General features: G+C 30.2%; 1 protein-coding gene across 1 annotated transcript; it reads right to left on the reverse strand.

Annotated features, from left to right (window-relative positions):
• Positions 1–6275: 6275 nt before the first annotated feature.
• Positions 6276–18599, reverse strand: LOC133035041 (protein NRT1/ PTR FAMILY 5.9-like). Its single transcript, XM_061110677.1, has 4 exons — positions 18256–18599; positions 17941–18158; positions 7588–8081; positions 6276–7483 (listed from the first exon to the last, which is right to left on the reverse strand). The coding sequence occupies exons 1-4, from the start codon at positions 18308–18310 to the stop codon at positions 6637–6639; spliced, it is 1614 nt and encodes a 537-aa protein (XP_060966660.1). The 5' UTR covers positions 18311–18599; the 3' UTR covers positions 6276–6636.
• Between the last annotated feature and the right edge of the window lie 5752 nt (positions 18600–24351).

Below are 24351 nucleotides of genomic sequence, written 5' to 3' on the forward strand. Positions count from 1 at the left end.
GAACAACGCTAGATTCTTATCTTGATCGAATAAAATGTTCCTAGAATGGTATCCATTTTAGATGAGTTGACTACTCTATTCAATGAATGATATCTTTGACTCTCGCCTAAACGGGACACTGTATTAGTTTGTTGGAAACCTTGGAAATTATTTAAGATGTGTTTGTTTTGTATTTTCACATGTCTTTATTACGTGCTAAATGTATGATAATTTCTAAATGTGTATGAATTTATATTGAACCTATGTTGTTTTCTGTTATTAATTATGTAGTATAATTTTGAATATTCATTGTTGGTCTAACTTAGTTTGTTGTTTTAATGGGACAAATTCCAAAGGATTGTCATCCATTAGACAACATGATAGTGTTAGATCTTGACAGATAAATATTTGTAAATGCAGCATCTAGTTGTACATCCAAAGATGACAACTTAGACTAGTGTTTACAATATAAAACAATGAAGAAGTTTATAAAATAAGAATCACTTTGACTCTTGCCTAAATGGGACATCGTTAGATTCTTATTTTAATCGAAAATGTCCTTTAATTTTCCTCTTAGCTTCTTCATTAAGAAATGGCTTAGATAGTATATCATTGGATAAGAAGGATTATAAATCATTTGCTCATGACGTCATTTTACATTCTTCTATGTAATTTAATGGCACTGATGACTATATTCCAGAAATTCTATCTCGAAATGATATAAATCTTCGATCTTAGAGAATCTCCTACTCGTATATGCTTACTATAGGAAATTTAAATTTAGAGTTAGATTGATAGTGGTGGTCCAAGAAGGAATATATAACTGCTCAATAAATATTTGGTATAAATTTAAGTCTATGACTTTAAATTTTAGATTCCAAATAGAAATTTAATTTTTAATTTCCAAGAATGCATTGAACATTACAATACGACTTTTACAAGTTGTTAATATCAATTTTCTAGCAATGGATCCGAACTGTATGTTAATGTATGGAATATGAGTTTTGTATATTCTGTGACCAGAACCCACTTGGACTATTCTAAGAAGTCTTTGTTGTAACTAGATATAGGTCATCATAAGAACACAACCACATAACATATATCTATGACATTTGTATCTTGTTCATAGTGGTTTTGACAAGATCATTATTTGTAAAGAGAAAATATGCCTATATCCACTTGAAAGTAGGATCATCTATATTTGAACATATGGATGTACATTCAGGGGTGGATATGAGTTATCGTTAATTCTTAAAAACGATCACTCTAGATTTTACCTTAAGCAAAGAGATTTGAAATGTTTGAGGAATTTCATGAATTTCTAGCAATGGTGAAAAACCATTAAGGTAAGTGGTTAAAAATCTTGCGAACTGATAGGGGTGGAGAAATATTTGTTATGCAGTTCAAAGATCATTAAGTTAAACTTCGAATTGTATCTAAACTTACCTTCCTAGAAATTTGGATTGCATATTGATGATAGTATAAGGTCTATGATTAGTTATTAGTAGTTGCATGAGTCCTTCTAAGGAAATACCTTAGTGATAGTAAAATTTCACAATGATGAAATGGTTATATACTTAGTGTAAACCATTACTAGATTCAAGGATGTCCTGATCATGAATTAAGAAAAGCTAGAACATTTAACTAAAGTTTGCAATGTTGATAGCTATTCTAAAGTGATTAGGGGTGGACCATCCTATGGTCATTTAGATAAGGAAGTGTTTTTTTCAACAAATGCTACTTTTCTAAGAATGTGTCTAAATCTGAAAGAAAGTAGCAAAGTAGATGAGACATTTTATTGAATTCCAAAGTGTTATATCATCTTATTCTATATAAGATGGTCTCACTGCCTCTGTTGTCTTGACACAATCGATGAGGACAATAGCACTTTTGTTCTTAGACAGATAGTCACGGTACCTTATCGTAGTGGGAGGATTTCAAGGAACTCAACCTGTTATGACTTGGAAGACACTTGTGATAAAATCCATTGTTAGTTTAAAAAGGTAATTGATAGTCAGAATAAGGAACTAAGAAGTAAAGCCAAGAGAACTATGGTTAAAACTATTCATATGGAGTAACCAAAGATTTTCTATTACAAGGATAAGAAAAGAAATTTTAAAAATAAGTCTATTCAATGGACTTATCAAAACTTCCTGATCCTAATATTAAAGGTTTGATCCTTTGCTAAGTTTAATTTGTTGTTAGGTGAAGCTTAAAAATCATGTTCTTGTTGTTGTTTAAATTGTTGGATGCAAGTGTATGAGATATTGGATGATTTGTGTTGTTTTATGCATGATTTTGTGAATAGAATTGTGAGTTATGCTCCTAGATCATTTTGTGTGTTTTTAAGATTAGAAGTGTAGTTTGAAATTCTGGTATTGAAACTTAATTTGTGTGATTTTTATTCTGAAATTTTGGGTTCACAATTGGGTTTTAATGCTTGAGTTTTCAAGCTTTGAATAAGTGTAAATATTGTGATTTGTATTGATTCTTGAGGAGCTTGATTCAAATGCATGAATTGATGTTGTTAGAACTTATTTTAATGCTTTTAGCTCTCTTTATGTTAGTTGGAATTATTGGAATATTTATTTGAGTTTGAGCATGCTTTGGCTTAAGTTTGGGGTGTTTTTGGCTTGAAATTAGAATGAATTAAATGGTATCTTCTGGATTTCAAACCCAGGCGCCGCGACATGCTCTATAAGTGTCGCGGCCTGTCTAGGGATGTCTTGGGCTATTTACATAATCAAACTTGTTTTGCTCATAACGTTTTAATTCGAACTCCGTTTGAGATGTTCTTTATATCGTTGGAAAGCTCGTTCCGAGCTCTATATGTTTATGAGTATTGAAATTCCAATTGTATGATTATGTGAAAGTAGATATAGGGATTAACCCTATTTGTAAATCCCAAAATTGTGACTAGGATTACCGGGACTTGTTCAGGAGCACTCGGGGATTTGGAATCTCTACGTACTTAGGACATCATGTAAGACAATAGTTGGTACGTAGAGTTAAGCGCGGTGGAATTCATGTTTGATATTATATTTATGATAAAATGAGAACTGGGATTAAGGTTATGTTGGGTTTTGTGCCCTAACTAAAACCTATTGAAATATAATCAGATTTACTAATTAATAAAGATCAGAAATCACATTTTATGTTGCATGGTTCACATGATTTATTTCATGATTATAAATTCTATTAAGTCCAGAACCTATGTATTTGTTCATGATTATAGTGTTGTCAGCACAGTGGAATATAATCATGATTATATGTTCAAGAGTTTAATTTCCTGATTTGTCAGTTCACTGGATTTAGACTGGCATGATAAACAACGATAGGTATACTTACACCTTGGATAAGTGTTATGTCCTTTCCAGGGCATCGACAAAGTTTACCAGTATCGGATGTATGGAGTATACATTGGAAGGGATCGATATTGAACTCTGATTAGATATGATCAATTTACCGTAATATCTATTCAATTCAATATCACCTAGTTGATCCTAGATCAAATGATCTTAATACTGACATGGTTAGGTTCGATTTCAAGAGTGTTATTCGTGTTCTTTGATTTGTTAGTTAAGCCTAATTTTTGGTCAGGGTGATACGTACATTTCTGGAACATGGTAGTGCAATTGAGTGGGAGCGCTAATCATATATATGGAATCTATAGCTTCTATCCAGACATAGAAGTGAAACGATGATTTTCTTCGAGCTTGCTAAATAGAGATAAATGATAGAGTGCTCATTTTAGTGACTATATTAGTTCACTATAATATCATTTATAGGTGGCCAAGTGTTTTAAGTTTAAAATACATTGAAAGGGTGTAACGGTAATTTTATCCCTATGCAATGTAGATCATCTATAAAGGATCATTGATTATTGAGATTATAACAATGGATAATTAATAGCGTATTTATATCGTGGAACATATAGAGCGTTCTATATGACTGAGAGTGCAATTCTGAGTTCTATGAGTGGATGCAATGAGGAATTAATAAGTTAGTGGATTTACTTGGTAAATTCTAGATCAGCTTATTGGAAGCTCGGTTATATAGGCCCATGGTCCCCATACTAGTTGAGACCATACTGCTTGTAAGACTAAGTTAATTGATTTTAGTTAATCAATTATAATTCTAAAATTAGACTATGTCTACTTTATGAATTTTCACTAAGCAAGGGCTTAAATGTGAAGAAAAGAGATCATAGGTCTTATTTATTAATTAAGAGACTTTGATAAGTCTAATTAATAAATATATTAAATGACAATTTTATTTGATAGTTATTTTAATTATTAAATAGTTAGTTTTGGCATTTAAATGGTCAGAATTGGAAAAATAGCATTTTTGAGAAAATAAGGAAAGATTGTGATAAAATGGAAAGTTCCAAGTGGGGCCCAATACATCCTATGGCCGACCACTAGGGAATGTATTTTCCATTTAATTTCTTCATTATTTTAATGCCTAATAAATTCTAACCTAAACCTAGGTGGTTGCCTATAAATAGATAGTGATGGCTCACACTTAAAGTTGATAAAACAAATTTCACTTTCAGAAAACTTTTCCTGAGCCTTCTTTCTATTAGGCCGAAACCACATTCTCTTCTTTTCTTCTTCATAATTTCATACCTTGAGTGATAGAGTGAGTGCCCACACACATCAAGTGGTATCTCAATCATAGTGTGTAAGACTATGAAGAATCCAATCAACAAGAAGGAGAGAAAGAGATCCAAGTTCAGATCTTGATTATGCTCTGCTACAGAAAGGAATCAAGGGCTAGAGATCTGAACGGAATGAGTCATTATATTCCGCTGCAATCAATGTAAGGTTTTTTAAACTTTATATGTGTTTATTTCATTGTTTTAGAAATTCATATTAGGATGTTAATGAAACATACTTGTTAGTAAATCTAGATCCTGGTAAAATATTTCCAACAAGTTATAAATCTAGAACCGAGATGAACTGTTCTAAGGCCTTATTGTAAATAGATATGTGAGCATAACACGTGGGTCTATGCCATATAAACATAAATAGGCGTGTGAGTGTAACATGAAGATCTATGTCAAATAGACAATAAGAATAATGACATTAATAATTATGTGTTGTATATTATTGTATTTATTGATATTTTTACTGTCTTGCTGGGCTTGGCTCACGAGTACTCTATTGTGCAGGAAAAGGTAAATCACTTAGTAATCAGCCATGAGTGCGGGAGCTTGGCGATGGATTGTACATGTTCGGGCCATACTAGACCAAGTGGGTTGGGTCTACCAACGAATATATTTTGTATTCTCAGATTTTGCCGCTTAGGTTGTACTCTATTGTGCAGGAAAAGGTAAATCACTTAGTAATCAGCCATGAGTGCGAGAGCTTGGCGATGGATTGTACATGTTCGGGCCATACTAGACCAAGCGGGTTGGGTCTACCAACGAATATATTTTGTATTCTCAAATTTTGCCGCTTAGGTCAGCATATAAAATAGCTTGTAATATTTTGCAAAAAATTTTACGAGATCCCGAAACATGTTGTCTTTTTTGATTAATTGTAAAGTTTAAATTATTATAAGTTATGTTTTTATTCCATTATAATCAAAGTTTAAATTTTTCCCGCTCTTATTTTCTAGTAATCCTGGTTTATTGGGATTAGGTTATATTACCGATTGTCGTAGCATGCCTAATTCTTAGGGCATTACAATGTCAGTCTAAATCTAGTGAACCGACAAATCATGAGAATTAAACTTTTGAACATATGATTATATTCCACTGTGCTGATGACACTATAATCATGAATAAATATATATTTATATATGTTTTGGACTTAATAGAATTTATACATTAAACATAATCATGAAATAAATCATGTGAACCATGCAACATAAAAGCGATTTCTGATCTTTTATTAATTAGTCAATCTGATTATATTGAAATGAGTTTTATTAGGGTACAAAACTCAACAAAAACAACAAAAAAACTACATAAAAGTAACAGGAAAATAACATCCAAATAACATCAAAACTACAACAAAAAATAGCATACATGTAACAAAAAATCAACAACAAATTAACAAGATTACAACATAAAAGACTGTATTTTCTATAAATAAAATCATAAAAATCGTAAAAATATAAAATTCCGTACAATCGTATTTTTTAATTTTGTTGTTGTTGTTTTTATATATTTGTGAAATAATCGCTAATATAAATGTAAAGTTTTATTTAAATACAAATTTAGTATTATGTGTTTGCAATAATACTCATTTGAAATTTTGAACTTTTGAATTGTACACATTTGGTACAATGAACTCACATTTAATCAATAAAATTTTGTTCATACAATCAATTCGACTATAGCTTTAAATTGAAATTTAATTATTTAATTATATATAACTTTGAACAATTTTGTCAAATAGATAAAATTTTATTAATCAAATCTAACTTCAAGTACTATATTTAGGAATCGATAAGTATTATTAAAAACATAAGGTATCAAATATGTACGTACATCTTCAAAATACAAGGAATCAAATAAGTATTATTAAAATCATAAGGTACCAAACTTATTTTTCGAAAATATACAAGGTGCCAAAGGATTATAAATACAGGATACCAAAGGAGTTTCTTCCCTTTATTAAAGCAAAGCAAACGGACAGAAGAACTCGTTTATGTTTGTTCATGATTATCTAAATTTTTCCTACTAGTATAAAATCTACACAAAACAACATACAACATAAGACTGAGTGTGCTTGACATGGTGAGAAGCCAGTAGTAGTTGTCTAGCCGTGCCTCGCTCATGTCATCTGAGAACCAGCTATTCCTTCCCTTGGATCTTGTCAAGTCTTCAATAAATGTTATAAGAAAAGCACTCAAGAAGCTCCCTACTCCAAAAACACTATTGTACAGTGCAAATGCCATTGTTCTCATTCTAACAGGAACTTCAGAATAGAAAAACTCTTGCATACCAACAACTGTAAATATGTCTGAAATGCCTAAAAGTATGTACTGAGGTAGTAACCAAAAGATACTTAGTGACACAGTCTCAGTATTAGATCCAAGCATTGCTGCTTCTTTTCTACTAATCTTTAGCCTTTGTGTTTCCACACATGCTGCAATTACCATTGCTATGACTGAAATAAACATCCCAGCTCCCATTCTTTGCATTACATTGATACCCTTTTTGTTTCGAGTAATGAACTGCGCAAATGGGATAAGAACTTTGTCATATAGAGGCATCAAGAGAATTATAGACAATGTGATGGAACTTTGTAGTGTGGCTGGTGGGATTTGGAAGTTACTTCCGATATTTCTCTTCATTGTCATACCTTGCTTGGTAAAAAAGGTTGCAGGGAGTTGGAAGATCACCGCGAACATTAGAAGCATGGTCCATATGGGCAAAAGCCGCAGTACTACTTTTGTGTTTTCAAACATGTAATTAGTATTGCTTTTCAAATTCTTGTCCAAGATCCCCATGGCTCCCAAGTTTTGATGACAAAGAGGTTTCTCTTGAAGCCTATATAATAGACAAAATAGTTGAGATCATCACAAACTCATGCATACATGTAAAGTAAACTATAATTTGTCTTGAAAAATATCCAATAAGAAAGTTAAACTTACTCTAGCTCAACTACGTCATTGGCCTTAGGTAAGGCTATTTTGCAACTTACCGACTTTGATAGTGTTTCTGTGATGTTTTTGATTATGTTAAGAAGAGGTTTATGCCCCATATTTTCAACTTGTTTGTGTATGTATATTTTACTCCCAGATGAGAAAAAAGCTATTGATATAACCATTATTGTGGCAGGGATGGCAAACCCCAGAACCCAACCGAAAGTGTCTTGGATGTAGGACATTAGTGTTACCCCAAAAAGACTACCACTACAGACACCAAAATACCACCACTGAAAGAAAGAACTCTTGACATTATTAGAAGACTCTTGTTCTTCTTCCTCGTCTAGCTGATCTGCCCCAAAGGCTTGCAAAGATGAGTTGTAACCACCTTGGCCTAAAGAAATTAAACAAAGAGAGCAGAATAGAAAGGTGGTAGATCTTGTTTGGTTAGCAGCAGACCGGGCCCATATAGAAGCAGATGTTGTCAATGCCACTAGTCCCTAAAGGCAAGATAATAAGATTAATGAATTTCAAAAGTGTAAATTATAGACTTGACATAGGCACACATACTCATTAAAAATAAAATAAAATAAAAACCAACATGCTTAAAAATAAGAACAAAATAAATTTAGGTAATTATATTCCCATCCCAAATAATTATAATTACACCAAATATTTAACTTCATCCCATTTGATAAACTAAAACATTATTTTTTTGATAAAAACACCATCTATTTATAATTATAGGCCTTGGATTAAGAATACACCCCACCCACATCTAGATTTTTCTTTAAGGACCCCCTTCTTTATCATTAAATTTTTTTCTTTATCTCTTTCTCTCTTACCATTAAACAGTAAACACCATTAACTATTAAGCAGAGTATTAGTTTTTTTTTTATATAAACTGTTATCATTTAAATATAAAACTTACGAGTCTTTGACTATTTCCAACAAAAAAAATCTTTTAAAAAAAAAAAAACTACTTACAGAACCAAAAATTAGAGCTAAATAGTTACTTGCTAAATTTATATATAAAAAAAAAATAATTGTACAATAAAATATATAAATCTTATTTTTAAAAATTTACAAATAATAATATATAATTATAATATATACGATTATAAAAAAAATTGTTTAAACAACCTCTTTTTATGTCAAAATAGATATAGAGTCTACCGAAATATTTTTTTAAGGTCTACTAACTTATCTAGTTATAACATTTTGGGCTACATACGTTGAGCTTAAAACTATTATTATGATGAATTTAGAAAATTTATGTAGTAGACCTTCTAAAAGATTGTTTTTGTAGATTTTTATCTATTTCAGCACCTAAAATATTTTTTAGTCTAATTTTTTTAGTGATCGCATACATTGTAGCTATTTAAGATCACTTGTAAATTTTTATAAAATTTTGAATAATTTACAATGTCGAAAATAAAGTTTAAATAGTCACAGCGTATAAAAAAAAAGGCGCACATGCATCAAAATATGTAAATCTTATTTTTGGCATTGTAAACTACTCCGAAGTTTGTAAAAATTTACAGGTGGTCCTAATTACTATAATATACATGATCATGAAAAAAAATAGATTAAAAAAATCTCGTGTGCCGAAACAGATAGATGATCTACCAAAATACCTATTTAATTAGGGGATTGTATTGTAGACTTACCTCTTACTTTATTGGTATATTAAATTGTAGGAAATTTATGTAGTAGACCATCCTAAAGGGTCGTTCTTGTAGAACTCCTATCTATTTCGACATTCAGGAAAAAAAAATTAGTCTAATTTTTTTTCATGATCGCAAATGTTGTAGTTATTTATCACTTGTAAATTTTTAGAAAATTCTAAATATATAGTGTCGAAAATTAGATTTAAAGAGTTACTACGCGTATAAGAGAAAATAGTCGCATGTGTAATAAAATATGTGAATCTTATTTTCGGCATTGTAAATTATTTGATTTTGTTTTTTAAAAATTTACAAGTGATCCTAAATAACTATAACGTACACGATCATAAAAAAATTTGACTAAATTTTTTTTCTGTATACCGAACATATTAAGAGTCTACCAAAACATTCTTTTAGGGATGTATTATAGACTTATCCTAAATTTTAGTACCATCAAATATATTTGTTTTAGTTTTTGTCAATGTTACACGGTTGAGATAGAAAATGTTAGTAATGATATGTTAATGTAATTTCAATTAAAAATTGAAAATTCAGTATTTAAAGTGATGAAAATTTTTGTACTAAACCCCAAAATGATAGTTCTGATAGATTTTTTATTTGTTTCGGTATCTAAATAATTTTTTTAGTCTATTTTTTTATGACTGCGTACGTTGTAATTATTTAAAACTACTTGTAAATTTTAAAATATTCTGAATAGTTTACAATGTCGAAAAGAAGATTTAAATAGTTATGTACCATGCATATAAGCAAAAACAATCGCACGTACAACAAAATATGTAAATCTTATTTTTACCATTGTAGACTGTTTGAATTTTTTTTAAAAAAAAAATTTACAAGTAGTCCTAAAATAATTATAGCATATACATGATCAAAAAGTTACACTAAAAAGTTTTAAGTACCAAAACAAACATGGTCTACCAAAATACCCATTTGAAAATGTAGTGTAGACTTACCCTTAATATATATACATACATATATATATATATACTAGTAAAAAATTACGTGCGAGGCACGTATACTAATTTTATGTTAGATATTTTTTACTTTATTTAAAAGATATAATTAACAATTAAAGAAAAAATATTATTACTTATTAGGTGAGATTATTATTATGTATATCTAAATAATGTAATTTATAATCTTGACAATTAAAAGTAAATACTGGATGTAATATATTATAGTGTTTAAGAAAACTTGATAATTTAAGTGTAATATGTTCTTAAGATAATCCGAAAATAAACTAAAAATTCATGTTCAAATACTAAAGAAAAAACAACTTAAATGTGTGTGAAATAAAAAAGAAAATTAAAAATCAATCTCTAAATTATTGATAATTGAAGATAACATCTATGTAAAAGTTGTAGATAAAAAATCTCTTTTTTACAAATTATAATGTGAAATGTTTTAGTTAAAATACTTTATATATATATATGGAACACTTCTAAATGGGTAATACCCATTGATGGTCACTAAAAAAATTAATAAGGTAACAATCTAATAACTTTTTATGGCAAGTTTCTAATAATTATTTTTTTTAAAAAAATTATATTTATTTTTTATAAAATTGGAAATAATAATTATAACCAATACTTTGAAAAAATTATAAATTATTTTTAAAAATTAATTGAAATTACTACTTTATAATTTTATGAAATTGTGAGTTTATTAATAATTTATTATTGTAAAACTAAGAATCATTTACATGTATATTAATGTGTTTTTTTAATAGGAGAATAAGAGCTTGATTGTGGAATCCAATTGTCTTAATATTATTTTATGCTCTTGAAAATAAAACGCTACAATACTTCTTAGTTCTTACTTAGGGTATCATTGTTAGAGAAATATTATTATCATCTAATGATTTTTTTGATATTACCATGCATCATTCTCCTAGAATAACTAATGAGGTGTTGTTCATTATTTATATTATTAAGATTGGAAGATGATAATCTTGTCTAGGGATCAAGTATAATTTTTTGTGCCGAAATTCTTGTATTGGCAATTGCCATTATTCAATAATGTTTATGACACTTTTTTTCTTCGTTCATTTTTTTTTTGTTAAAATTTTCTTCATTGATTTTGTTCTTATAGATTTTGGTAAGCTCAAGTATTTTTTAAAAAATAAAAACAGATAAATGATTAGCATCAAATATCAGTTCAAATATTAATGAGATTTGTTTTATTTTTATTTTATTATTTTATTATATATAAATAATATTTTATTATTTTATTAAATATAAATAAAAAGTGACCCACGAATTTCTCATAAACCAAGAATTTAGTTATATAGGCACACTTTATATAGAATAGATATATATAAATATGGAACACTTCTCAATGGGTATTACCTATTGATGGGTACTAAACAAATTCAATTATAAATATTAAATTTAAAAATATCAAACCATTAGATTTTGGTCTGATATCAAATAATAAAGAGAAATTTTAATTTTTATGCTTAATTTAATTACTTAATTAAAGAAAATATTAAAAAATACCTCTTTTTATACTATATCAAAAATATGTTTATATGGTTGTCGATTTTTTTTTTTTTATAATTTAAAACTCAATTTATTTTTTAAGGTTCATTAAAACCTTTTAAAATAAATTTTAGATTTGATGACTTTACTGCTTTGCACCTTTTTTTTTTTTTATAGTTTTCATGCCTTTTATGGTTTTTGTGCCATTTTTATGGTTTGCCCCTAATTATTTAAGGTAGATTTGTAATATGGTCAATGGATACGATCCTTTTGTACTCATGCCTTCTACAAATGATTTTCAGACCCGACAAATAATTGTTTCAAGTCTTGACATTATGGATTGTTTTACTATTTTTGTTCACATTAACTATTTTTTTTCAATATATTGTACATTAATAGAATTTTATGTATTGTTAATTTGTAGGTCAGTTTTGAGAAGGACCAACTGCTATAGAGTTTTTGCCAATAAGTTCATTTAAATATTATTTATTTGAAAGTTGTTATCTTGTAGCTATTGAGAATTTCTTTTTTTAGGTTTTAATGTCTTCGCTAGGGGATTAATTCATTTTTATCTTATTTTATTTTCTAGATATTTTGGAAATATTCTTGATATGTTATTGAGTTGGCGTGTGCCGTGTACTATTTAGTTGAAGCTCTAGCTCTTGGGTGTCCTGTTTGAGGAAGTTATAGCTTTATTGTCTAAATTTCTGAAGGTAGTTTTGTCTCATGTTGCTTGCTGATTTAAGCAATTTATGGTTTGACGAAACATGCCCTTCAGTTAGATGATGAGCTATCCATGTTTAAGGAGGTTCTTGCGCTAGTTGCAGATGTCTACAATATAAATTCATGAGTAATTCTAATCACTACGTCAAAAAATATATATTTATATGAAAAATATTTAAGTCAAACTCAGTTTTTATTTATTGTTTTTTTGCTGATTTTTTTTTATTTTTTTATTTTTTTTTTAATTTTCAAATTCAAAAACAATTTACAAAACGAATATCAAAATTCATATTTCCATGTCACATTTTTTTAAATACAGTTTTGAAATCACCAACCAATTTTGTTTTAGATTTTAGCCTAAAACTCAAAAATTTATTGGGATGATTACATAAGGCACAATTTTTAGTAAAAAAAATTACATTTTTACAGTTAAATAATTTTTTTTATATATATTTTACGGTTTTCTTTAAAAACAACACGAAAACAACATAAAAATTACATAAAAGTAACATGAAACATCAAAATAACATACACATAACAAAAAATCAACAACAAATTAATAAGAGTACAACATAGAAAGACCGTATTTTCTGTAAATTAAATCAAAAAAATCGTAAAAATATTTAAAATTCTGTGAAACCGTATTTTTGTAATTTTTTTATTGTTTTTGTGTATTTGTGAAATAATCCCAAATTTATTTTGATTTAGCCTTTAAAAAAGAGGAAATTACACTTAGTATGGGATTTTAAAAGTTCTTATGATAAATATGGCACATTTAAGTTTGGCCAATTTATATGGTATTTTTTTATTTTTAGGTTTTTTTATGGTATTTGATATGCCATATATATGTAATTAGGTTTCTAAATCCCATATTTAATGTTTTTATTTGTTTAGGAATTTGTATTTGTCATTGATGCCGGGAAAGTCACCGGAGTTTGCTGCCGGTGCCGGAAAAGTCACCGGAGTAGCGGTCGGTCTTGGGAAAATTCGTCGGATTCTTTCCGGCTGCCAGGAAAATTCGTCGGAGTTGGCATTTTTGTCGGAAAAATCACTGAAAAATCACCAAGAAACCGGTTTCTTGAAGTCTAAGAAACCGGTTTCTTGGTGATTTTTCCGTTGACAATGCCAATTCTGACGACTTTTCTGACGCTAGCAGCTACTCCGGCGACTTTTCCGGCAATGACAAATAAACTTCAGAAAAGTCATCAGAATTGGCATAGTCGCCGGAAAAATTACCAAGAAACTGGTTTCTGGTTTCTTGATGAAGAAACCGAGCTTTTTGGTAATTTTTCCGTAATTTTTCCGACGACAATGGCAATTATGACGAATTTTCTAAAGCATTGGTAACAACTCTGACGACTAATACACCGACATCTACTCCGGTGACTTTTTCAGTACCGACAGTAAACTCTGAGAAATTCGTCAAAATTGGCATTGTCACCGGAAAAATTATCGGACTAATCACCAAGAAACTGGTTTTTTTTCGGTTTCTTGATGAAGAAACCAGTTTCTTGGTAATTTTTTTTGTATTTTTTTTTTCTCTATTTGGTTGATTGATGAAACTGGTTTCAATTATTTTCAGTGTATATCATTTTTGTTTTGTTTTCATAATCTTTATTATTGTTGTGTAACAAAATTAGTTCCTTGATGAAGAAACCACTTTCTTGGTGAAGAAACCAGTTTCTTGATGAAAAAACCACTTTCTTGGTGATTTTTCTAATGATTTTGCTGGCGACAATGCCAATTCTGACGACTTTTTTTACGCCGGCAATAACTCTGGCGATTTTTCCAACACCAGGAACTACTCCGGCAACTTTTTCGGCACCGACATCAAACTCCAGAATAGTCGTCGGACTTGGCATTGTCACCAGTAAAATTACCGGAAAAATCACTAAGAAACCGGTTTCTAACATCAAGAAACTAGTTTCTTGGTGATTTTTCCAGCGACAATGCTAATTCTGATGACTTTTTCGGCGCCGGCAGCAACTCCGACGACTTTTCCGGCACCGACGGCTACTCCGGCGACTTTCCGGTGTCGGCAGTAAATTCCGATGACTTTTCCAGCACAAGTGACAACTTCGGCAATCACTATAGTATTATTTGTTTTATTTTTTTAAAAAAATAAATATGAAGAGAATTTTAATATTTTTTATGGTAATTTAATTAAGTTTTTATTTTTTATGAATTTTAAATTCAGATTTCTTTTTAATGTCTTATATGGTTTTTTTTTAGAAAAAAACCCATATTTTTAGTTTGATTGGTTAGATAATGTCATATTTAGTGGCATTTACTTTTTATGCCATATTTATCATAACCTTAATAATTTTTCCCATATTTTTGAAAATAGCCCTTTAAAAAATTCAATTAATCAAGTATTTTATGTGTACTCCTCAGGTCCCTTACCAAAAAAAAAGTAATCTGCCCAGAATTAAGACGGGTTAGGTTTGTGCTTAAGGCCCATCCAATCTCAAACTTCAAAAATTATATGTAATATATTTATACATAATTGAAAAAAACTGATAATTTTATAAATAAGGTCAATAATACTTACACTCAACTTTAAATGTAGATGAAATTACAAATTTTACAGGTTTTTGTATATTTTTTTTCAAAATATTATTTTACGAGCAAGTTAATAATTTTTTTTGGAAAAATCATATTTTTAAAAAAATTTACTTTAAAAACCGTAAAACTAAAAACTTCCTTAAGTACAACACAGACAAAAGCTAACTAAAATCTATGGCCCATTTATTCAAAAAAAAAATCCTAGGCCCATTTATTCAAAAAAAAAAAATTTCTTATGGCCCATTTATATTCACCGGGCCCTGGTACTACCACCCACACTTTTAAGTTTCAAAATTGTATTTTATTACGTTTTCTTATATGAAATTGATTTTTTTTTTTAGTTTAATCTTTAGGTTTAGGATTCTGATTTTTATTATTACAATTTATGTTTTTTTTAAAAATTATAAATAATTTAATTTTATTATATAATTGTTGAGTTTATGTCTATTATCATTATATGCTATAATATGTGTTTTGTAGGAGATTTTGACATTCATTGAAGAAGCAGTAGCTATGAAAACTTATTTTGGATTGTTTTTTTGTGTCTAGACTATATTTATATACTATCCATCACTTTACAGAGATTGATTATTCAATGTTTGGTCTCCATTTTCTTATTTTGAAACCAAGTCTCTATTTTGTTTAAGACATCCTTACATTGTATATAGCTTGAAGGTTTATTGTCTAGTTTTTCGTTAGATATCCTTCTTTTATGCTCATCAATATTTGTACATACACTTATTAGTAGGGGTGTTCATCCGATCCAATCTGTACTTTTTTGGTCAAACAACATCCAATCCGCACTAAGTGCGGATTTCATATTTTGGATCCAATCTGATCCGCATAAGAGTTTAAATCCAATCCAATCCGCACTGGTTATTTTGGATCGGTTACTTTTTTAATAATAAATTATTTAATATTGCATAGAAAAAAAAATAAATAAAAAAAGACTATTGTTTTTTAATCTCCAATACTAATCTATTTCCATCTCTATTTATATACAAATTAAACCAACATATATATATATATATATCAATATATATATATATCTTTAGATTTACACTAAAATATATATGTATTTAATTACTAAAATAAATAAGCTAGTATATATATATATTTAAACTTTATGTGTATGTGTCTATGTGAATAAGAATTATTTTTCTTGTATTTTTTATTACAAAATAAATAAAATGCACCAACTCAATATATTACTAAAAAAGATTAAGAAATTAAAAGTTTGTGTCTTTATTTAATTAATATATATTACATATTATAATTTTTTAAAAATATATAATTAAGTGCGGATTGGATTGGATCGATTACTTTTTAATGTCAAACAACATTCAATCCGCACAAGTGCGGATTTTAGATTTTTCAATCCAATCCAATCCGCACAATGCGGATATCCGCATTTAGCGGATTGGATTGGATTGGATCGTGCGGATTGGATTGGATCGGATACTTTGTGAATACCCCTACTTGTTAGAGTATGTATGGAGGCTGTAGCCGTCCTTATTTATTTATTTTTTGTTTTTTTTTTTTATGTATTTTTATATATAGATATATATATAAAAATATATATTATAATTGTAAAAAAAAATTATATATAACTATTATCAAATTGCCCCCAAAATTAATTGTTTTACAAATTACATTTTTACCATGTTTTATTACATTTTTATAAGTATTTTTTTATTTATATTTTGACCGTTCTTTGTTTTTACAATTTTTCACTCGTTTTTTCTTTAAAGAAAAATATTGATTTTCTGTAACAGTAACGTTAAAACAACATTATTTTGAAACAATAGAATAACAATACTTTGTATTGTTGTAAAAAACATTCACATTGTTTTCTAGTAGCAGGAACGCCAATACAACGGTTTTTCAAAATTAACACTTTGTATTTTTGTAAAAATATAAAAAAAAAATAAATTTGTAAAAAATTATATATAAAAAATAGTAAATCTGTAAAATTGTAAATCTGTTGCCATTTTTATGTACTTAGGAAATAATCCCATTTACATATTCTCCTTCCAGTGCATACACTCAATAGTGAACTAATTGATAAAGACAAAATTTTAAGGGATAATTTTAAGGTGTTTTTTTATTTTCACACTTAATTTTTTTTTTTTTTTTTTTTTTTTTTTTTTACGGAATTCTACATAAAATCGCCTATTGCAACTAGCGCTGCAACTTCAATTGCAACAAAAAATCGTATAGCAATCCACATAAAAACTACTGGAGAAACCATTTTAGAAATCTAAACCGCAAATTTGAAAAAAAATAATAAAAAAAAAACAGTATATAAAGTGATTCCCCTAATTTTAAATATACATAAAAGCAACTCCAAAAAAAAATAAAAATGCAAAAGTAGTGTTTGTACGGAATTTTTAATATTTTTATGGTTTTTTAAATTCGGTCTTTATATATTTTTATGTTGTACTTTTGTTATTTTTTGTTGTTTTTTTTTTATTTGTATATTATTTTTTATATTGTTGTGATGTTGTCTTGATGTTATTTTTTTTATTACTTTTATTTGATTCTCTTATTGTTTTCTTGTGTTTTTTTTAGATTAATCTAAAAATATAAAAAAATAAATTTAAAAGTAAAAATATTATAAAGATTTTACTAAAATTTATGTTTTAATGTAATTATCCATTTTTATACGTTTATTAGCTGTAATAAAAAAAAAAACATTAGCTGTAATAAATTTTTATTTAATTGGAATGATATGTTTATTATTAAAACAAAACAAAAAATGACAATTGACCTCTAATAAATATATAAAGCTAAAAAGAAATGGTGAATAGAAAAACTTAAACTGTTCATGGCGTATTACGAAAACACATATATAATTAATAATTGGAAAATAAGAAAAGATTGAAGAGAGAGTGATGACTTACCGCGACATAAAGAAATGAAGAGGCCAATATGGTGTTATACCTGTGCAAATAAGAGTCAGCAAAGGGTGCCAATAAGAGTGGCAACAGGGATGTGAAACCAAACCAGCTACTGACAGTTTTGGCTGCACCAGAATTGCTCATCTTTACAACATCTGTTAGATATGTCACTAAATTGGATGCCACTCCTTTGAATGCAAATCTCTCCATACCAGCAATAACTGTTGATAAACAAACAATTATTACTCTCCATTCAGATAACCAAACTCTTACTTTTATGTTTTAAATGATATTAAAGAAGCATATATAGTTACTGACCTATGAGTAGAATGCATGAATAGTTGAGTCCTTTCCCTTGCTTCCCTCCAGCCATGAGAGGAAGAAGAAGATTGCAGTAAGCTAAGAAGGTAAAAGTCTACAACTACAAGTGTTTTTCTTTAAATGTCCAGTGTCCAACAACAAACGACAGGACAATCTGTTTGTTTTTTTTTTTGGAAAGAAACGACCGTACTATCTTATTAGATTCACCATGAGCAGCAATTCTTCCACTGTGTTTTCATTATTTCTCTGAAGTTTCCTTTTATAGCTTTAGCCTTCAACACCCTACTTTAGATAAGTTGAGATACCTCTCTTTTGCATCCATTAATAAAAAAAAATACTTTTATTTTATATTTCATTAAAATCTACACACTTTTTTGGGTGTTTTGCTTTCGTTCTCTACTTAAGTCCAGCACATCATTTATATTAACCTAAAAAGTATATTAGGACATTATCTATAAAAATAAGTATATCTTAAATAATATGAATAAAAATTAGAAAAAAAAAAGTAAACTAAATAAGTATAGAATACAATTTCCTCACTTTAGAATACTAGTTTGGACACACCTAGGCTGCATTGGGCAATTTAAAGCATTGTGACTTACATTTTAGAAGGCCCATTATTTTTATTTGGTTTTTTTAAATAAAGCTAATGGACTTTTTTTGTCAGGTAAAAGGTTTAATGAATATATTTTTTTTTAATAAAAGAGTAATTTTGCGGTATAAATATTTAAATTTTACTTCTAGTTACAAATAAATATCTAAGTTTAATTTTTGGCAGCAATAATATCTTAAGTTATATTTAGGTACCTGGTTGTTAAATATGATGTAAATTGCCATGTGGCAATTCTTTATTGGTCCAAGTTATGAATTTTTATTTTTTTTTTAAAAAATAATTTATATGTACCAATAAGAAAATGACACATGGATAATGACATTTAACATTCAAGTACTTATAGAGTTCCAGAAATATAACTTAGGTATTATTAGCGCTAAAAATAGAACTTAAGTATATTTATTTTCAACTGGTAATTAAGCTTAGATATTTATGCCGCAAATTAATTTTAATAAAAACAAATTGGATTTAATTGGTAAAGTTCTAATGTGCGTGAGAAAAGTGACACTCGCAATATATATATATATATATATATTTAAGAATATAAGTAAAGAAAATTTACACTAAATACTAATTTTTTTGGGTAGGGTTTTACAAAAATATTAGATTTTGAGTAAAAGTTTACAATTTTACTGTCACATAAATTTTTTTACAAAAAATATTGTCTTTTTATAAAACAACCATAAAACAACAAAACAGAACAATTAAAACAACATTGAAACAACCAAAAAACAACCGTGTACAAAATATAAATTTACATAGTATTTTTTTTAAAAAAAATTCCACCCCACAGTAAAAAAGTAAAAAAATAAAACAAATTTGAGCATTTAGTTTAAAAACTATTTTTTTATATTTTATGTTTGTTATAACAATTTTAATTCTAGAAAAATTATAGTTGCAGTTATAAGATTACTCTATCTTAAACTAACTTTACATAATAATTTACATTTCCGTCATTCTTAAACTAACTTTTTACTATATAATTTATGAGATTTATGTGGTCAACAAATAATATAATTTAATTATTATTAATTTAAAAATATTCTTGTGACAATCAGACACAGTTATAAATTTCTTGACATTTTCATTATCCACTTTAACCATTTAATAATTAGATTATTTTAAAATCCTAAAACAAAAGCCTTTCTTACTGTAAATATATGTTTCTTTTTTGCTTTCTAAAGAAAAAAAAAACCTTATTGGTATGTCCCAGCTGTTGCAATGTCTCAATCTTTTTAAAATAATTAAAATATAAAATTATTTATAAAATATTGGATGACTACAAATTTAAATTTTTAGAAAAGGCTTAATTTAAATTTTGGTCAGCCCCACGAATGGGTGGCTCTATAATATATGTGGTGTGTCATGGTTCATGTAGACATTTTTAGCTCCGATTACTACTTTATGTCGACATTCACAAAATAACATAAAGTTCATGAATAACCAAATTTATATTGATTACTCAGAGCTATACAGAGATTAATATGATACGCACGTCTATGCAGTGTAGGACTATAGGTAGACTAAAACCAATCTCAAAGTCTTTTTAACTAATAAATTGCGATAGTTTGCTACTTATACTACCACCATCATATGCAGTGACCCCATATGAATATACATACAAGCTATATAAAACTTATGTAGTACACTTTTTTAGGGAGTCTTTTGGTGGATCACTTTATCTCTTTTAGGCATTTACAAAATTTATTTAGTCTAAACATTTTTTTATGTGTAGTAGTTATTTTAGATTATGTTTATATGTTTAGAAAATTCTGAATAGTTTGTAATGTTGAAAATAAAATTTAAATAATTATTTACCACACGTGTAAAAAAATAATTACGAGTGTAATAAAATATTTAAATCTTATTTTTATTATTGTAAATTAGTTAGAATTTTTTTAAAAATTTACAGATAATCTTAAATAAATATAGCATAAACGATCATAAGAAAAAGACTTAAGAGCTCTTATAAATAGTGAAATAAATATAAAATCTATCGAAAAATCCTTTTAAGAGAGCATAATATAGATTAACAACAAACCATATATAAAGTTATGATAATGATCTTTATGGTACACCTTTTACAAAAATGAGTGTTGGGTATATCTATATATGTTTTGGTAGTTTAATTTTTTTTTTAATTGTATATGTTGTAATGGTTTAGTTAATTTTAAACAGTTTACAGTACTGAAAATAAGGTTCAAATAATTTACTCCATTATTGTAAAATGCAAGTGACCAAGAGTCAAAAGTCTGTTCGATTACTTGGGGGGGCAACTATACCCGTAGAAAGCGTTAGTAAAAAATAAATAACAGGCTAAAAAACAAAACAAGATAATTATCAAAACAATGGGCGATATTCATACAAAAAGATAACAAAGCACGGTAAATTCGAGATTAAAAGCTGCTCGTTAATCTAGTCGGCTGAAGCTGTGGAGGTAGCTCCCTCGGGGTTTTCTTTGGCCGTCTGAGTCGCCCAGAAGTCAAGATACGTGCTCTTGGATTCACCAAGGTAATCAAAGTTTCCTTCAGGGTTGGCCTTCCAGAATTCGTAGAAAACCTCAAGAGCAGCTATCTCCAGGGTCTCCACATCCTTCTCGAGCTCCTCCTCCCTAGTCTGCTTATTCTTGACATCCTTCCCCAGTTTGGAAAGAAGAGTCCGGAGACTCTCCCTCTCATCTTTAAGATCATTGACCTCCTTGGACAAAGAGACATTATCACCCTCCATCTACTAGGTCGAAGGCATCTCTTGCAGCTCTTTGGTCAGCTCCTCAATCTTGGTGTTAGCTGCAAGAAGCTTTTTGTTCACCTTCCCAAGCTCATTTGTCACTTCCCCGAGCTCGCTCCTCACGTCTTGAGTTTCCTTTCTCGCCACATCTACCTCCCTCTGCAATGTGTTGGTGGTGGCAAGGCTCTTGGCAACAGTTGATTTGGCTCGAGAATAAGCATAAGCCATCTTCACGTTGACCTGTACGAAAAAATGTTAAGAGTTCGAGCTACATAAAAGGGAATGAGATAAAAAAAAAAGAGGAAATATTTACCCGAGTAGCTTCCTTCAAGACTCCTCCTAGGACCAGCTCCAAAGATAGCTCATTGTCCGCCCCGAATAGTTGGTCACTCACCTTAAGAAGAGATCGGTTCAAGTAATACTAGAGCATATCTTTACCCCTCTTGGCCTCCGTGCTCAGCGCCACGGCCGTTGAAGGGGTCCTAGCCGGATCAGACCTGTCCGAGCTACCCCTCTAAAACTCTTTGACTTCGAGACCTTGTGAACTGGAAGGTCCACAACAGGTCGCTCCTTGGAAAGGTCAATGACCTCGTCAACTGGCGCCTTCTCTTTGGACAGAGTTTCACCGCCTTTAGACTTCTTGGCCAGAGGAGACTTACCCGAGCTGTCTCCCACTATTTTTTTCAAGGCCTGAAGCATCTTTTGATACATTTCTACACAGATAAAATGAAGCAGTTAGAAGCAGATACAATATATGTGAAAGCATAATTTAAGAGAAATAAGTGCAAGTTAAAATACCCAGCATGCGGGCAGGGGAATTTTCCCGAACAAGCACAGACGACACGTCTTCATCTAAAGAATCTTCCTCGTACTCCACCAGGACAACCTTCCCTTTTCCCCCTACAGAGGCTGATGGCTGAGCAGGCATATCAGGTTCCCTAATCCTGATAGCATGTTCCACTGGTGCTTGGTCGGTCGGGGGAGCTTTCTTCTTCTTCTTTCTCGGCTTCTCCTGCTTTAAATATTCTTGAGCATAATGTTGGGCTCTGTCGTCTCCATTCAACTTAGCCTCACGCTTGAGTTGAATGAGGTATTTCTCCTACTTGGTATCACCAACTCGGTTTGGCTTGGCCTTCTTCTTCTTTTCCTTCAAGGGCTTCGACACAAAATCCTCAAGGAAGAGCTTGTACTTCACATAGTCAGCCTCAGTGGTCGACAAAGTGATGTTTTGAGCAGCTTCTGGCAGTTGAAGAATTTTTTGTGCCCTCTCCTGAGTCCCAATGTAATAGGAGGACGGCAGTACGAGGAAATTTGCTGAAACCGAGTGTGGACGGTATTCATGTCATGCACAGAGTATTACTCATCCACAAAATGCCTTATTTTACTGACCTCAGAGTCCACAGTACCCTTCAGCCATTTCTCGTCCAATTGGGAGAAGTAAAAATACCCTGACATGCTCTGCTTAGGAGTTGACTTCAGGTCGAAAAGCCAGTTGGTGTCGTGCAGAGATGGCTCACCCCATCCTTGGGAAGCATAGAGGATGAAAAGGGCAGATAAATATTTGATGCCCTTCAGAGTGAACTGAGTTGGGCTGAGGTGGTAGTAATCTGCAATCCTCTTCAAGTACGGAAGCAAAGGCAACATTGCACCATGATTAGTATGAGCACCCAACCAGGCACAATATCCTTGTCTTGGACTAGTTGCTCAGTAATTTAGAGAAGGGAAAAGCATTTGACACGTCCCAGGTATCCGTCCCTCTCCAAATTCCTCATCTTGGCTTGGGTTACTATAGATGGACGAAAAACACACCGAGCTTCTAGGGTACCTTGCCTTCTTTGAGGAACAACTTCGGTGTATTCCTCAGTGACGTAGTCAACACCTTTTACTAAGACATCACCAGCCTCCGACACGGTTCCCTTTCCTTATTGTAATCACCGAAGCACAATCTCCGAGCAACTTCCTCTTCCTTGACTTCAGATGGACTATAAAAATGGACCTCGCCCTGATCCTCCACCTCTTGGACTTCAATGTCCCCTTCATTATCCCCTTCCTCAGCAGCAGGTCGAACCTGTTCAGCGCTCAGCATCGTGGCAAGTCGAGCCACGTGAAGATCAGTTGAAGCAATCCTCTACATTGTTTATTTAGTGCGGGCCATCATCCTATCCCTGGACGGTGCTTGGTTAGTGTGCCTTGCAATAGTCACGACAAAGGTGGCAATAGGTACACCAACGGCAGTAGGATGTGGTTGGCCCACGGGAATAGTATCAACTATATCTGGCCGGACGATGTATGTCTAGCTGGATGGCAAATATCGTCTCCACCCCTTTCTGAGTTCCCAGTTGAAACGTCTGTAACCTTCACCCACGATCTGGTCGGGATAAAAATGATGTTGCACCTCATGTTCTGGGGAAGGTGTACATTCACTACTCACCTCCAAGTCCTCGAAACTCAAATTGGATAGACTATCACTTGATGAGGACGGACTAGCATAGAGACAAGGTTGGTCCTCGTACAAAAGTTGGAGAAGATCTTGGTCGATACGATGTTCTCCTCCCCAAAACTCACCAGGATTCGTCTACAAAAGGTAGGACACAAGATGAGTATTTGGCCGGGATATCAAACAAAAACAAATAAAGTATACCGACCTGGTCCGACCATAAGATTAAAAGGGGAAATTTTGCATGATTTAGGTTTATTAACCAAGAATTTCAAGACTTCAAATTAAAGGTTAATTTTCACTAAACCCCGAATAG

The sequence above is a fragment of the Cannabis sativa genome, chromosome 2, assembly GCF_029168945.1.
Source record: "Cannabis sativa cultivar Pink pepper isolate KNU-18-1 chromosome 2, ASM2916894v1, whole genome shotgun sequence".
Taxonomy (NCBI): domain Eukaryota; kingdom Viridiplantae; phylum Streptophyta; class Magnoliopsida; order Rosales; family Cannabaceae; genus Cannabis; species Cannabis sativa.